Source organism: Coenobita brevimanus, chromosome 85, assembly GCF_032717465.1.
Source record: "Coenobita brevimanus isolate Jiangsu-jjx chromosome 85, ASM3271746v2, whole genome shotgun sequence".
NCBI lineage: Eukaryota > Metazoa > Arthropoda > Malacostraca > Decapoda > Coenobitidae > Coenobita > Coenobita brevimanus.
Window position 1 is genome coordinate 9925578 of NC_137038.1, and position 15541 is coordinate 9941118.

Below are 15541 nucleotides of genomic sequence, written 5' to 3' on the forward strand. Positions count from 1 at the left end.
AATCCATCCAAGTTGAAGCAAATTGTCAGAAGACAGGAAAAATAAAATAAATGTCCAAAGGCTGAAGAGACTCAGCCTTTCAATTCAGCAGCACCTTTACCTTATTCACAGTATTTCCACATGAGTTTATTAAGCTTAAAACAAACTTTTCAAGCCAAGTTGACGTAACTTTCACTGACCCCTTCACTACAACATGATGAAAAAAAATGTTCCCAGTTTGAGGAGGTTATCAATCTAATGACATTTTTCTAGTGATTAAACTGAGAAACAAGTTACTAGACTCAAGAGAATAATCAAGTAAGCAGGCTTACACTGAGCAGCTTCCTGGCCTGTGTCACCCGGTCGGCTTCAATGAAGGAAAAAACCATGTCATAGAGACTGTTGAGCTCACCATGCACCTCGATACTAAGGTCCAGGATTTTCTGCAGCCTGGAACAAGAGGAACATAAGGTGGTAATAAGAGTTAACATTTTGTTTTTCCAAGGTGCCAGTTCTTTCAAAGACATGGCCATCAAATCATAAGTAACACCTCATCAAAACAGGGACACCTACTAAACCACATAAACCTGCATTACACTACCATAACAAGATCATAAGTGTTCAGAAGAAGCGAAGCCCAGAGTTGTTTCTTAACTAACCCTACAGGGGTAAATTGCTGTAACCCACAGGATCCGGCACATATTTCTGCCAACCCTTCTCCTAGCCAGGCATTTCAGAGAAAATCACCTTTTTTCAAAACTTAATATCTCAGCTAATACACAACCAAAAATAAAAAACCAAGTGTCATAATACTCATCATTCCTTCGACTTCAAGCTGATGGCCTCAGATTGTCTGTGAGGTGAGTGTAGTCTGAGAGAGAGGGTGGGGAATTGGGGCAACTTTTTGTGTTTATTTTGCTCATGTCAGTATGCATGGCTGATGTGCAAAGGCACAACTAAGGTTTATACTTGCCCTCCACAATAATAACACTTCCAGAAGACCGCAGCCAACTGCAAACTCCATTTCCGTGTAAGTGTTTCAGAAGTGTGGCATCAGTGCGGTTACTATAGTAACTACCTTCAGGCAGGATGGCTCAGCTCACCAACAACCACATACATCTTCTTGCCTCTCCACTGTGCCAACATGCCTCCACCAGTGCCTTACACCACACACACACACATACACACACACACAATTCCTGTATACTACAAATAGGTAAATACACACATGGAGATGTATGTTTAGTTTGCATTGCAGCTCAATTCTAGCACTGCTGTGCCACTAGAAGACTAGGTATTACTACAACTACTACTACTACTACTACTACTACTAGTACTACTACTCCTACTACTATTACTACTACCACCACCACTACTATTACTACTGCTACTACTACCACCACCACCACTACTATTACTACTACTACTACTACCACCCTACCACTATACTACTACTACTACCCTACCACCACTACTACTACTACTACCACCACCACCCTACCACTACTACTACTACTACTACTACATAAAACCTACACAAAAATATTGTGAACAAAACAGTTATCTATGTACTATCCATAATCCACTATATTTTCCATCATAACATTTTTTTTCCTGTGATTTGTATTTTTTCATCATAACAAATATGCACACACAAAAACATTCAATAAAAAATAAGGCACAGATTTCATCGTAAAACAAATTTTCTGCTTCCATTACTCACTTAAACATACACAGAGTGCTGGTGCAAGGCTGGCCCTATGGCACTTCCTCCTCCCTTTCTTCACTCCCTACCTCCTCTTCCATCTCCTCATCCATGCCAAAATCCCCCTCTCCAGGATCGTCAATATCCTCCAAACCATTCCCATCATTGAAAATACCAGATGAATGTACAAGGAGAAATGATGAGTGCACAGTGAAGGACTCACATGATCCACCCTCCACATCCAACGCATAAATATCGACACTTGTCATGGCGAGGACGCTTTCCTCAGAGAAAGGGTCACTTTCCCCACTCACAATTGGCGATAAGGTCACCTCAAGTTTTCTCCCTATCGCATCATCACTAAGGCCTTTTCTTACCTGGCCTTCATTGGTGTTAAAGTTGGTGGCTGCGGGCGCTCAGCTGAGGATCCAGACACATGGAAAACTTTTTGCGAAAGTCTATCCATTATGGAAGTAAGCAGGTAACTAAAGCGTGACTCGGATATGTGTGGGAGGGTTGCTAGTGGTAATGTGTGGTGGAAATAGTCTGCAGAATAGACAAACAATGCCATAAAACACTGGATCATGTATACATACCACCTGGATGTCCCCAGACCGTCATGTATACATGACACCCAGACACCATGGGTTAAAGCTATGGGTAACTTGCATAACATGAGTGCTGTAAAAAGAATATTGCATGAATTATGTAAAAAATTGTATGACACACTGGATGAGGAGAGTGTACTGGCGGCCATGTATCATGATGAGGGATGACTGGAATATTATAAAACAAATAGGACTAACCATGTTCCAGCAATTTTTTTTTAAAATCATGTACAATGAATAAAACTTCAAATACGAGAGAATCTGAACTACAAAACTACAGATTGTTCTCATCATAAGACAGTGATGTGCTCTACAGTATAAATTTCTCACACACAGCTAGTACTGTACCATAAATTGCAAGAAGTTGACAGATCAGTCTTTTAGGTAGCAATGGACTTTAATAGGCCATATCATATTATTTACTGTGGACTTAATATTACTGTAATAATAATAAATTTTTTGTTGTTGTTGTTGCACAACCCTGGTTCATCTGATGCAGGCCTGTCAACTACAATTAAGCATGGTGTTGTTACACAGGTTCCATACACAGTTGAATTTGTGTATGCATCTTAATGTGGTATGTACTATCCAGTGCTCCATTACGTTTGTTATATTGTATGGGCCCATTCTACCTTGCTAAGCATGTGTCATCTGTGATTCCATCCGACCCAAATCTAAGCTGACAGTTATGTTTTGTTCTATGCCTAGCTAGGTGAACTCAATCACCTCTACTTAACCCCTAAAGTACAAAGTTCATTGATCGAGCTTTTTGCGCAATTTCTTTAAAGGACGAGCAACACCGATTGTGCAACATCCACAAATCATGGCGGCAGCTGGCTCCACCCCAGCTGTGATGTAGATGGCTTCTAACCAATCAGAACTAAGTGTTGGACACACTGGAGGGGGTCCCAGGCCCGTAACCAGGCGGTGGGGGTTGTACCCCCCACCTCCCTTCCGCCACGTCCCTCTACCCCACTACCTTGTTACTACCCTACTTCCCACTGTTCTTACCACCACCACCACCCCTCCCACTCCCTCCTCATACATCCCCCCCTCCCATGTGGATCCCTCCCCCATGTCCTCCCCCCCAGTCATCTGGGGGGAGGGTATTTTCCCCCTTCCCTCCTTCCATATCCCTGTACTCCACCGAGGCCCTTCCTTTGTGTCTGGTGGTGGTCTCCTCCCATCCCTCCATCCCCATCCACCCCCTCCTGGCCTTACCACCTCCCATCACCTCCCCCCATGCTCACCCCAACCCCATAACACCTCCCCAGCCTCGAATATTTTGTGTATTTTTTACACTTTACGGCCCGTGTTTTTGAATCATTACCTGTAATTTATTTGCATCTCTGCATACAGATATGCACACCACAATCATTTTAACTGTCTTTATTCGAAACCCACTCGAAAAAGAAATCTTATTTTCTGCCGACACATGCAAGCATGTTGGAGCCTTCAAAAAAGAAACGAAACAAAACGAAACGAAAACTACCTAGATTTGACAGCTCGGAGAGCTGGGGAGGGGGAGAGGGGAGGTTAGGAAAGGGGAGGAGAAAGGAGGGGAGTGAAGGGAAGGGGAGGGAGGGGACTGGAGGTATGGGGAAGGGAGAGGAGGGGAGGATAATTTTTACTGTTTATCATATTTTTATTGGGGTGTTCATGACCTTTTTCCCTAGCTAGATTTGACAGCTGGGTGGGGAGGGGAGGGGAGGGGAGGGGAGGGGAGGGGAGGGGAGTGGAGTGGAGTGGAGTGGAGTGGAGTGGAGGGGAGGGGAGGGGATGGGATGGAAAGGGAGGGAGGGGATTGGAGATATGGGGAGAGGAAAGGGGGGGAGGATAATTTTAACTATTTATCATATTTATTTAGGGGGGTTTGTCACCATTTTATTTTTTTCTAAGCACATTACAATGGTTTATAACATCTGTACACACCAAAAAAAATTGATTTTGGTGATTTTTGTACATATTTTTGCAAATAAAACAGGTGCAAGCAGGGTATTTTCTTTCTCACTGAGGCCGTGACAGGTAACTATTATAAACTTTGACGGGCCATAGCTCAGTAACTATTGGGTCTAGGAGGGTGGGGTCCTTTTTTACGTGTGTAAATTGAAGCTCTATAAATCGGGCATAAAACTTTTAACCTTTGAGAAAAGTCAAAAAATAGGCCTGTTTTTGCGTCTTGAGGGGTAGTTGAGGATGGAGAATTGCGTACCCTAGGGGTTAAGGACACCTCCGATGGGTGGATATCAGGAAGGGGGGGAGGTCGTAGTATGGTGGTGTGATCCAGGTGTTGTACTGCCCTGTGCATGATGTGAGTACACAGGTATTTCTTCATTACTTGAGCTGGAATGTCTGGAGGTGGGATAGTGTTGTAGAGGATTTGATGGCATTTGTACAGTTATTGTTTTATGTGCCTAGGTGTGTTGTGTGTGTGTCATGTAATGACAGGGATGTTGTGTAATGGCACAGGCTGCTGTAAAGAACTGTGCCCCTCACTGCAAGGTAGTCTGTGACAGGGAGGACTTTAGTTTCGGAGTGTAAGTGAGCTGTAGGAGTGGCTTTGGTGCAGCCAGTGGTGATGCATAAGGTGGTGTTCTGTATGATATGAAAGCTGCAGTGGGTTTTAGACAGGGCAGGATCCCATGCCAGGGAGGCAAAGGACATCACTGAACTAATCTGTTGTTTGTAGAGAAAGAAGAGTTTTTGCTTTTATTTCCCAGTGACCAATGTGGCCTTTTAGTTACCCTGAGTGCACCGAGTCTGGGGGTGCACCACCACTTGATGTCTTGAACGTGGCTCTTGAAGGCGAGTCTAGCGTCATTTGTCACTCCAAGGATCTTAGTGGATGGGATGTGTGGCACATATACATTGTGAAGTGTGATGTGGGGGAGTACCTGTGTTCATATTTACTGCAGATGATGAGTGCAGTGGTGGACTGGCCTTGGCAACCATCAGCTTATTGCCCTTGACCCTAGTCTGTAGTGTGCTGAGGTAGTTCTGTTGCAGTGTGAAGGCTGTATCTGCAATGTGACGTGTAGTTGCTGTGACGATATCATTGTACATGAGGCAATGTTTGTGGGTGGTTGGGATGTGGGAATATCATGCATGTATAGGTAGGAGAACAATGCCCTGTGGAACTCCATTAGGGAAATTTTGTGTTTGTGATGGCTTGCCCTGGAATGTAATGTGTGCCTGTCTACCACACAAACAGTCGGCAACCAGTGCTTGGTGTTGTTTCCTATGTTTGTGCTGTATATCTTGGTGATTAGTTTGCAACATGTGGGTGTTATAGAATCAATGCCATCTGATAAATGTTGAGTGAGGTCAGTCAGTAAAGTGTTTGCAGAGTGTAGTGCTTAAAAAAAATAAAAATAAATAAAAATAAAAATAAAAATAAAAAGTAAAAATCCTTATAACATGAACTCACATTTGTTTTATTTATATACTGTATTTAGAAAAACACAGTACAAATAAAACAAATAAATAAGTAAAATGTCTAGGGTATCATGAATGAAATATATGATACTCTCAACCCAGAATGCAATGGGGTTATGTCAAGTGAAAACTTAACGCACTTTGATTTACTGTAAATCGATATCGATATAGACAGACTGACAAATGAGGAAGTGATGGAGCGTTGTGGTGTGGATGTGATAGGGTGCATTTGGAGAAACACATTGAGGTGGTTTGGCCATGTGGAGAGGATGGAGAGCAAGAGACTGACCAGGAAAGTGTATGTGAGTGAGGTGGAGGGAGGGGGGGGAAAGGGAGGGGGAAGTCAAGGATCAGGTTGAGGGATGGAGTGGAGAGGTATATGAGAGAGGGAGGTGTGAGCTGGGAGGAGGGCAATGAAATGGCAGGGGAAAGGGCAACATGGAGGCTATTTGTCTGTGGCCACCCCTTTCGGGATTAAGATGTCTGGCAATAGACAGATAGATACCAGTATAGATTTAACAGGAGTTCAATGGGGATATGTTGAAGGCTAAGGACCATGTAACCTTAATTCATCATCATCATCATCATCATCATGCAGACCTCCATTCCCACTCTAGGACAGGAATTTAAAAAAATTAGGCTTGCCCTCAGCATCCTCATTAGCACCATGTTTTCCACTATGGGTAGCATCCTTCCCAGACACGATTTTCAAGTCACAAATTTCAGTATTTCACACACAGAAAGTAATCACTCCACTTAACACTGCACATTGCACTATCTGTTGCGCAATTTCTTTCTGATCGTCAGTATGGGTTCCATCAGGGACGCTCCACAGGCGATCTTCTCACCTACCTTTCAGACTCCTGGTCATCCTCCTTTCAGGACTTTGGCGAAAGCTTTGCCATTGCACTTGATATCTCAAAGGCTTTCGATCAAGTCTGGCATAAATCTTTAAGTTCCAAACTGCCCTCGTAAGGTTTCTATCCTTCTATCTGTGCCTTGATCTCTAGCTTCCTTTCTGGTCGTTCTATAGCTTCTCCTAGGTCTATTAACAGTGGTGTTCCTCAGGGCTCTGTCCTATCACCAACTCTCTTCCTTTTATTCATCAATGACCTTCTAAACTGTACATCTAACCCTATCCACTCATATGCTGATGACTCCACCCTTCACCTTTCCATTCGATTCCCGCAACGTCCATCTCAGTAGTTACTTCAACAAACAAGGGATGAGGCTATGGCACACCTAATGTCTGACTTGGCTCGTATCTCTTACTGGGGTAAAAATAATCTGGTTGTTTTTAATGCATCAAAGACTCAGTTTTTGCACCTATCAACCCGACAAAATCTTTCAAAGGTATACCCACTAATGTTTAATAATATTCAGCTTAATCCTGCATCATCCTTGAACAATGCTTGGGGTTTCATTTACTCGGGACTTATCTTGGAAAGATCATACTACATCTCTTGTAAAATCTGCTTCCAAGAGATTGCGTGTGCTAAGCCGACTCCGTTCCTTCTTTATCCCTGCACAATTGTTGACTCTATGCAGGGGTTTTTTCCGCCCCTGCGTGAAGTACAACTCTCATGTGTGGGGAGGCTCCCCACATACAGCTCATCTCAATAGGGTGGAGTCAAAGGCTTTTCGCCTCATTAACTCTCCTCCTCTTACTGACTCCCTTCAACCTCTGTCTCTTCGCCGCACTGTTGCATCTTTATCTCTTTTCTATCGCTACTTCAATGGTCACTGCTCCTCTGAACTGTCTGAATGCATTCCTCCACCTCTACAACGGGCACATAGCACCCGTCTAGCAGCAAACTCTCATCCCTTTTCTGTCCAACTCTCTAACCGTTACTCCCAGTCCTTCATTTATGCAACAGGTCAACTCTCGAACTATCTCCCTCTGTCTGTATTTCCTGCTTCCTATGATCTCCAGTCTTTCAAACGCAGTGTGTCCAGGCATCTCGAAATGATCAGATCTTGAATTCGGCTCTCTCTTGTATTTTGTTTTTCTCTTGGAAGGAACAGTTTTGCAGGTTCACTGCCTTTGGTTCCTTCTTCCTCACATTAAAACAAAGAAAAAAAATAATTGTGCTGTTATGTAGTGAAAGCAATTGCATTTCAATGACCTTACACACACAAGACAGAACAAAAAGATGATAACAATGCATGTAAACACTGGGTAGCCATCTTGGCTCAAACAAACGACTATCAACTTGCACAGATGGCACTGTGTACGCATGTGATTGTCCTACGTGGCCACCATAATTATCATATAAGTGATTTCCGTGATCTTTAACCCGAAACTTGTAATAACATTTTCTTGCTGTTCTCCTGAATGATCACATACCAAACTGTAATATACTGGGTCATGACTGTACATTACACCAAAGGAGCTAACTGAATGTTTGCAGGACTACATTACACCAAAGAGTTAATTAATGTTTACAAGTACTCTACAACAAAACACTTTATTTATTTAAAAAAAAAAAAAAAAAAAAAAAAAAAAAAAAAAAATGTAGCTACACGAAGACCATGTTCACACGAGACGTTTTTAAACATGGTGTCATTCGCCAGGGAAATGCGGCAGTTGTACACACAGAGCATTTTCAACAGCGGTGTTTAACGCACGTTAGGCTCCGAGGCTCCTTCCATATGGGTGTCAGTGTCAACTCCACATAGACTGCCTGCTGGGGTCGCCATGGCAACGCGCGATCGCTCTTCTCACTGGCTAGCGTTGCAAGCCACACCAGCCAATGAGGCAAGACGTAAACATCGAAACGCAGCATTTCCTGCTGCATATGTCCATCCCCAAGCAAACACACGTACCTCGAACCACTGAACAAACGCGCAGTAGGAAAGGAAATGTCAGATCGTGCGTTTGGACCAGCGACTGAGAAAAATGCGCGGTAGAGTGTGTACAATTCAATACACTACCACTGTCTTTGCTAACGCACATTAGGAAACGCCTCGTGTGAACAGGGTCTAAAATAATAAACAGAGGTTATATTCAACAGAACAGCACTCACCTGGCTCCATCCTCTAAACTGATGCACTTAGTAGTGAGCTCGTTTTTGTACGGTGTGGCTTTTTGTTCATGGCAAATCTTCTCAAATTCTTCCAAGGCTCCATCAAGGTCATCACTGCCAGAGAAATCATCATCATCATCATCATCATCACCACAAACCTAGCTTTTTTTCCCACTTAAAGATAGGGTGAAGTTGGGCCCAAAAAGCAAGGACAGATAAAGCATTATGGAGACCTATCAACAGCATGCCTGGTAAAACAGTCCACACACACATCCAAAAGAAAAGATATATTTTACACTCTGACCCCTAAATTCCACCTATCAACATGAAAACATCTTAATCAAATTTCATTTAGTTTACTACCAAGTGATTTTATGATGAGGTGGAGGGATGGAGTTGAGAGGTATATGAGGGAGGGGGGGGTGAGTTGGGGGGAGGGGAGTCAAATGGTGGGTGACAGAGTGACTTGGAGGCGTTTTGTCTGCGGCCACCCTTTGCGGGATTAGGGCATCGGGCTATAGATAGATAGATAGATAGATTTTATGCAGCTTACAAGATATATTTAAAGCCCAAGGAAACAGCTATTTATCCATAATAAATGAAACAAATATTTGTTAAATCAACAAGCATTGTCTCAGTTTACACATAAAAAAAAAAGAAGCATCACCATCATCAGCACCATTTTCATCACACCTATGTGTCCTAAGTATACACAGTGGGTCACATCCAAATACAACAAGGAAAACAAACAAGTAAGATTAATATAACACTATGTACAGTGAAATATGCCTTAAAAATAAAACAACTACCTGTAGTTGTACAGTTCTGTGTGATGAAAATATAGTACCATTGATAGCTTAGTAAAGAAACGGGCATATGGTGACAAATGTGTAATAATTTTTCATAAAAAAAAGGAAATGAATGTAGAAAGGATTAAATTAAGGGTATAAAAATTAAGCACATATAACTAACAAACAAAAATAAAAAACACAAAGAAACCTAGACTGATAGTGTAAGAAATATTCAAAAAGGGACAATCATCATCATTATATTTTTCCCACACACAGATGGGGTGATGTAGGGTGGAAAAAAAAAAATGACAGGGAGATCTAATGAATGGCATGCCCAATAAAATGAAATACACACTCATTCACTCAACATTCAAGCCCTCAGAAACCTGACTCCACTTCCTAATCATAACTTTCCACTCAATGTGCTTCAAAACAGTCCAATAACTATCAAGCTGATAACAAAAGAATGTGCCGAAACTATCTATCATGCACTCCATACAAAACTGATCCAACCTGTTCAATTCCTTGTCAGCTCCCTAATCTCATTAACCTCCATACATTGCACTCTCACACAGTTACCACATCTATCCACCCCTACCATACCTTCTACAAAACTAAAGACACAGTAAATACAGACACGAAAGACAATGAAAAAAAGATATAAAAGGTAAACTTCAAGATTATAAAAGACTAAAAGTAACCATTAAATAAAACCATACATGATCATTTTGGAGTTACTATGTTGCTGCTACCATTTAAAAGTTAGATAATGCTCTCTCTCTCTTTCTCTCTCTCAAAACCCAAACTCAACTTACTTAACCAAATATGCCTTAATCAGCTGGCCAAAGAGGTGATTTGAGGGCTGTACAACTCTGGATGCTATGACAGTATCAATGAGCCGACGTGTTTCAGACACATTGCCCTTCTCCACAAGGGGTTCCAGGACACGACGGGCTTGGGTCTGCAGAGCTATTGAGTCTGGTTGGGTATCGGGGTTCTCCGGTCCATGGGTTTCAATCAGTTTTACTGCCTCTGGTGCAATGCGGATAGAAAGTTTGAAAACATTACCAAAGAAAGACAACGCTGAAATTACAAGGAATGATGAGAAATTACAAATAAAAGAGCACAGAAAATCCAACAGAAGAAAAAATAGAAGAGAGAGAGCATAAACATTACAAATAAATTACATGTAAAAGAACTCAGTGGTAGGTGAGGACACTCACCATCCACTCACTCGATGTAGTGCTGCTCTCGGTTGACTGCCCTTTCCTATCTTCCTTCTTTTTTTTTTTTTTTTCCTTCCTCGTCTTTCTTTCCTTCTGTCTATGGATGACTCTACTTTGAGTGACAAGCCAAATGGTTTCCTGTACACCGGGAAACCATTTACCACGCTGGGTGGTAACCATCTAACGAAACTATGACGCCTGGTGGGTTAATGGGTAATTAAGGCACTCCAGCCGGATTGAGCCTGCGTAGGTTTTTATCCTGGTTGGGGATTATTGCTCACATATGCCATTCAGGGATGTAAGAGGCTGGTCACACTCATCTTAAACATCAGGACCAACTTGCCTAGCCGCAGGCTCCTATACTCCTCATGAGGCAACATAGGATTAGATGATGTATGATATAAAAGTACTTGCTAATTAATTAGACATGAAAAATAGGAGAAATTATGGAAAAGAAGAGAGAAATTTCAAATGAAAGAGTAAAAATTACAAAGGCGAGAAACAACTATAAAAGACATAAAACAAATGACTGAGCATACAAACAAGATCTGTAAACACTACTGATAAGTGCTAGTGACACTTAAGTGCCTAGCACTTCAAAAAAGAAATAATGTTTGAAGTTTATTCATATTCACCCTGTTACTGTCTAAAGATAATCTAATCGAATCGAATCTAATGTAACACCATGTTTCCGGTTCAGGAATCACCGAACTGGGGTTGGCCATAGTACAGGTGATGTTTTCTATGAACTGGAAGTTAAACCCAAGTGACAAACCACTGAATTACTTCCCAACAGCTGCTGGAAACTGTTGGGAAAAAAAAAAGTGAGTTAAGATCTGTATCAATGTAAGTTTCAGTGTGGACTCAAACACTATGTAGAGTCACTCGGAAGAAAGATCACTGAGCAACTGTACTTGGCTGAAACATGGCCCATGGTCATTGGTCAATAGTAGCCAGCCACCTAAGAGTTTTACATAAGCATCTGCAGAATCAACTGGAACTCTGAATGCCCTATCATTCATGAACAGCATTAAATATCAAGGTATAAATGGCTGTCACAATTCTGGTACAGCAGGCAACCAATCTTTTAACCCCTTAAACGCGGCTGTGTACAGTCGTTCCCCACCGAGTGGCGGGGTTGTATCGCGGTCTGAGTACCTGTAGGAAAATATTCGCCAAAAATCAGAGATTAACCCTAGAACATTATACTTGGTATGGCAGATAGTACTTACATTCAGCTTTCTCCAGAGACAGCTGTTGAGCCTTCGTGGACTACCCAAGGACTTGTGGAGACTTGCAAAGTTGGGTAACCAAATCTTCACTTTCACACCTCCAGCAACCCGGTTTCCCCTCTACCACAGCCTTATTCTGTCACAGTAAACTTTATACTACAACGTAAAGGTAGTTAGGAATCCGTATTTGTACAATAAGCACTGAAAATAAGGCTAAAATCAACGAAGCGTATGGCCGACATGCACTGTGGCGGCGGTCTTCCCGTCACTCAACAAACATTTCCATTTTCACAGTTAAAAACATGTATACTACATTATTTTCAATCATATTACTTCCCAAAAGATCACCACGGCGCGCTTTTTATTCTGCCTTACGTCCGCCACTTTATTCTCGTTCCTGTTGGCCGCTTGCACTGACTGGGAAGAGCTAGAACTCGCCATAATCTCACTTTGAAAGCCTGCAGTAAACTGACGCTAAACAGGGGCAAACCGTGAGAAAAAAAGCTAGTGTTACAACTGGGGAAACAAGCGTTTCCTAGTAGCATAAACTGCTTGTGAGAGGAGAGCGCAGATTTACAGTTCTGAGTGCTCAGAGCGCTGCCATGTATCACAGCCAGGCTGGCCGGGCCGTGGTGGGGGGGGGGACGGGGGGAAAATGTGATATTTGGCAACAACTGAGGTCAGTAGTACAAAGGTAAAGTATGCTAGTTGTAGCTAGAGGGTGGTGGTACTGATAGACAATACCAGCTGGAGCCTGCTTGCCCGCGGTTATTCAAAATTTACTCAAATCGCAAACGCGACGATCCGCCGTTATGTCCTTTGGGCCGACCGTCGCAAATGCGACGATCCATGTTTAAGGGGTTAATGTAAGATCATTCAGCTGGAACAGTCAAGCTTCATGATAGCTACGCAACATCCAAAGTTGGCATCTCTTGTTGCCTTTTCTAATTTTTCTCCATGATCATCATCATCCAATCCTACATTGACCCATGAAGAGCATATAGCCCAGAGCTAGGCAAGTTGGTTCTGACATTTAAGATGAGAGTGACCAGCCGCACTCATCCGAGTGGCATTACGTGAGCAATAAACCCCAACCATCCCTTGGATATAAACCTTCACTGGCTCAATATGATTGGAGCACCGTAATTACCCACTAAATCACCAGGCGCCAACAAACTCTAAATAATGATGCGCTGAATCCATGGCAATGGACACTGTTGACAATGACCTATGACTAAATAAATTAATCAGTGTTGGTTGCTGTTGATTCACCAAACTAATTTCAAAAGCCCATGGACAAAGAAAGAGGAGAGGCAACAGGACTTTTGATGCCAACTGTATTAAATTACATAAACAGACAATTTTAAGTCTAAAATTACTACCAGTAGTCATATAAGAGTACCTTATAAGAGAGTGGTAGCTAGTGTCATAATCATCCTAAATCTAATTCCCAACAAAACGAGGTGGGAAGAACCAGCAATTGAAAAAGGAAATAACAGAAATTGGAAAACTATTAACTAAAGCTCAGAGAAATGGGCTACACTATCCATTCACTCATAACTACTGCAAAGTCTCAGTACCACCAAACAGGCAAAAACCACTCACATTCTTTGCTTTTTAAAGTCACTTTATAAATGCTTACATGACAAAAACATTTCAGCAATTTCCAAATTAAAACTGGAGAAATCCATGGCCTAAGCATTTCAACAGATACTGGTAATCGTCCATTTATATCAATCCTACTGACATTTCCTGTGCTTCTTCAGCTTCAATACTGTTCATGTATATCCTTTCTACTTCAAAGACAAAACTGTTTACACAAGTTGAGGCTGGTTTAGGTTAGGTTAAGCTGGGCTGAGTTTCATTTCATTAGGTTTCGCTTGATAAGGTTTGGTTTCAGCAAAACCATTCACACAAGTTGAGGTTGGTTTAGGTTACGTTAAGCTGGGCTGTTTCATTTCATTAGGTTTAGCTTGATAAGGTTTGATTTCATCTGTTTTTATTTGGTTTGACTGGGTAGGGTTAGACTGGATTGGGTAAAGTTATGTCTGTTAGATTAGGTCAGTATTTTAAAATTCTCTTACCATCAATCTGGCCATGCTGAACCATAAGCTGACCCAAACGGAGGAGCTTGGAAGGGGCGAGGCGTGCGTCTGGATGGTTCTCCAACATGGCTGCCAACATCCCACTGGCCCGGTCTAAGTTGCCAGCTCTTGCATACATGTCAATCAGGAGAGCATACATCCCTATGCCGTACTTATACTCTTCTGCATCCAGTTTCTGTGTGTAAAAAAAAATAAAATAAAATAAAGTAAAAATAATATTCATTCATTCATAATAATAATAATAATAATGTTGCTACTTGTCACCCTGCCCTAGGGTGGGAAAGGAGCTCCGGATGATGATGACAATGATGAATCGTTTGTTTCGTTCATTATTTTGAAGGCTCCAACATGCTTCCATGTGTCAGCCTTGGTCACCCAATGGCAGCTCTCCACGCTGCTCGATCTCTGGCAGCTTCCCTATTCAGTCCCTTATCCATGACGTCACTCACTGACCGTGTCCCTGGTCTTTTTTGGTTTACCTCTCGCAACCCTACCCCCAACATTAACGCTTATCACTTTCTGCACCCAATTATTATCTTCCATCCTCTCCACATTCCCAAACCATCTCAATCTGCCCCTCCTCATCACAACACCGATACACTCCAGTCCCATCCTACCCTTCAACTCTTCCATCGTAAACCTAGCCCCCCAGACCTCACACTTAGGGATGCACTGCACATCCACCTACACCTAATCATTGTCATTTCTGTATGTTTGAGCCTGTGAATATCCTCTTCCTTTACTGCCCAGGTCTCATTACCATACAGCATTACACTCCTAACATATGCTGCATACAAAGATCCCTTAGCACAGAGGGAGAGCCCTCTCTATGTTAGGAGAGGCAACAGCTCCCTGAATTTCTTCCAAACACTCCTCACTAATATCGGATAAAGCCAGGATTCTGGGGGCTTGAATGATGAGTGAATGGAAGCGCGGCCCATTGGACTGGGCAAACTTGGGCCGTCTGGACGTTGCTACTCCACACCCTGCCCTAGGGTGGGAGAGGAGGTCCGGATGATGATAAGGATGATGATGGTGATGATATTAATAATAAAAATAATAGTAATACGGTAATAATTACATGATACAGTACAACCTCCCAAATCCAAACAACTGATTTCGAAAAACCTCCACCTTCCAAAATATTTTTTTCATGCAATACAGGAGTGTTCATATCATCTGTCCTCACACAAACCACACATATTTGAAGATAAAGTTTGTTTGTCAACACATAAAACAGCAGATGATAACAGTAATATTAAAACAAGGTACTTCACTGCACTTACCGTTCATGATACTGTATGTTTTTTTTACATAATTTTCTCATGTTTACCACTGTCATTCTATGGTAGTAATATTAAAACAAGGTACTTCACTGCACTTACCGTTCATGATACTGTGTTTTTTTTACATAATTTTCTCATGTTTACCACT

The 15541-nt window shown here is 42.1% G+C and overlaps 1 protein-coding gene across 1 annotated transcript in view; it reads right to left on the minus strand.

Annotated features, from left to right (window-relative positions):
- Window positions 1-15541, minus strand: part of bsf (bicoid stability factor) — a 113135-nt gene that overhangs the window by 50303 nt on the left and 47291 nt on the right. Inside the window, exons 14-17 of the mRNA XM_080280618.1 lie at window positions 14087-14282; window positions 10360-10576; window positions 8754-8867; window positions 312-429 (exon numbers count right to left, since the gene is read on the minus strand). Coding sequence (XP_080136744.1) covers window positions 312-429; window positions 8754-8867; window positions 10360-10576; window positions 14087-14282 — 645 coding nt within the window. The remainder of the gene's footprint in view (window positions 1-311; window positions 430-8753; window positions 8868-10359; window positions 10577-14086; window positions 14283-15541) is intronic.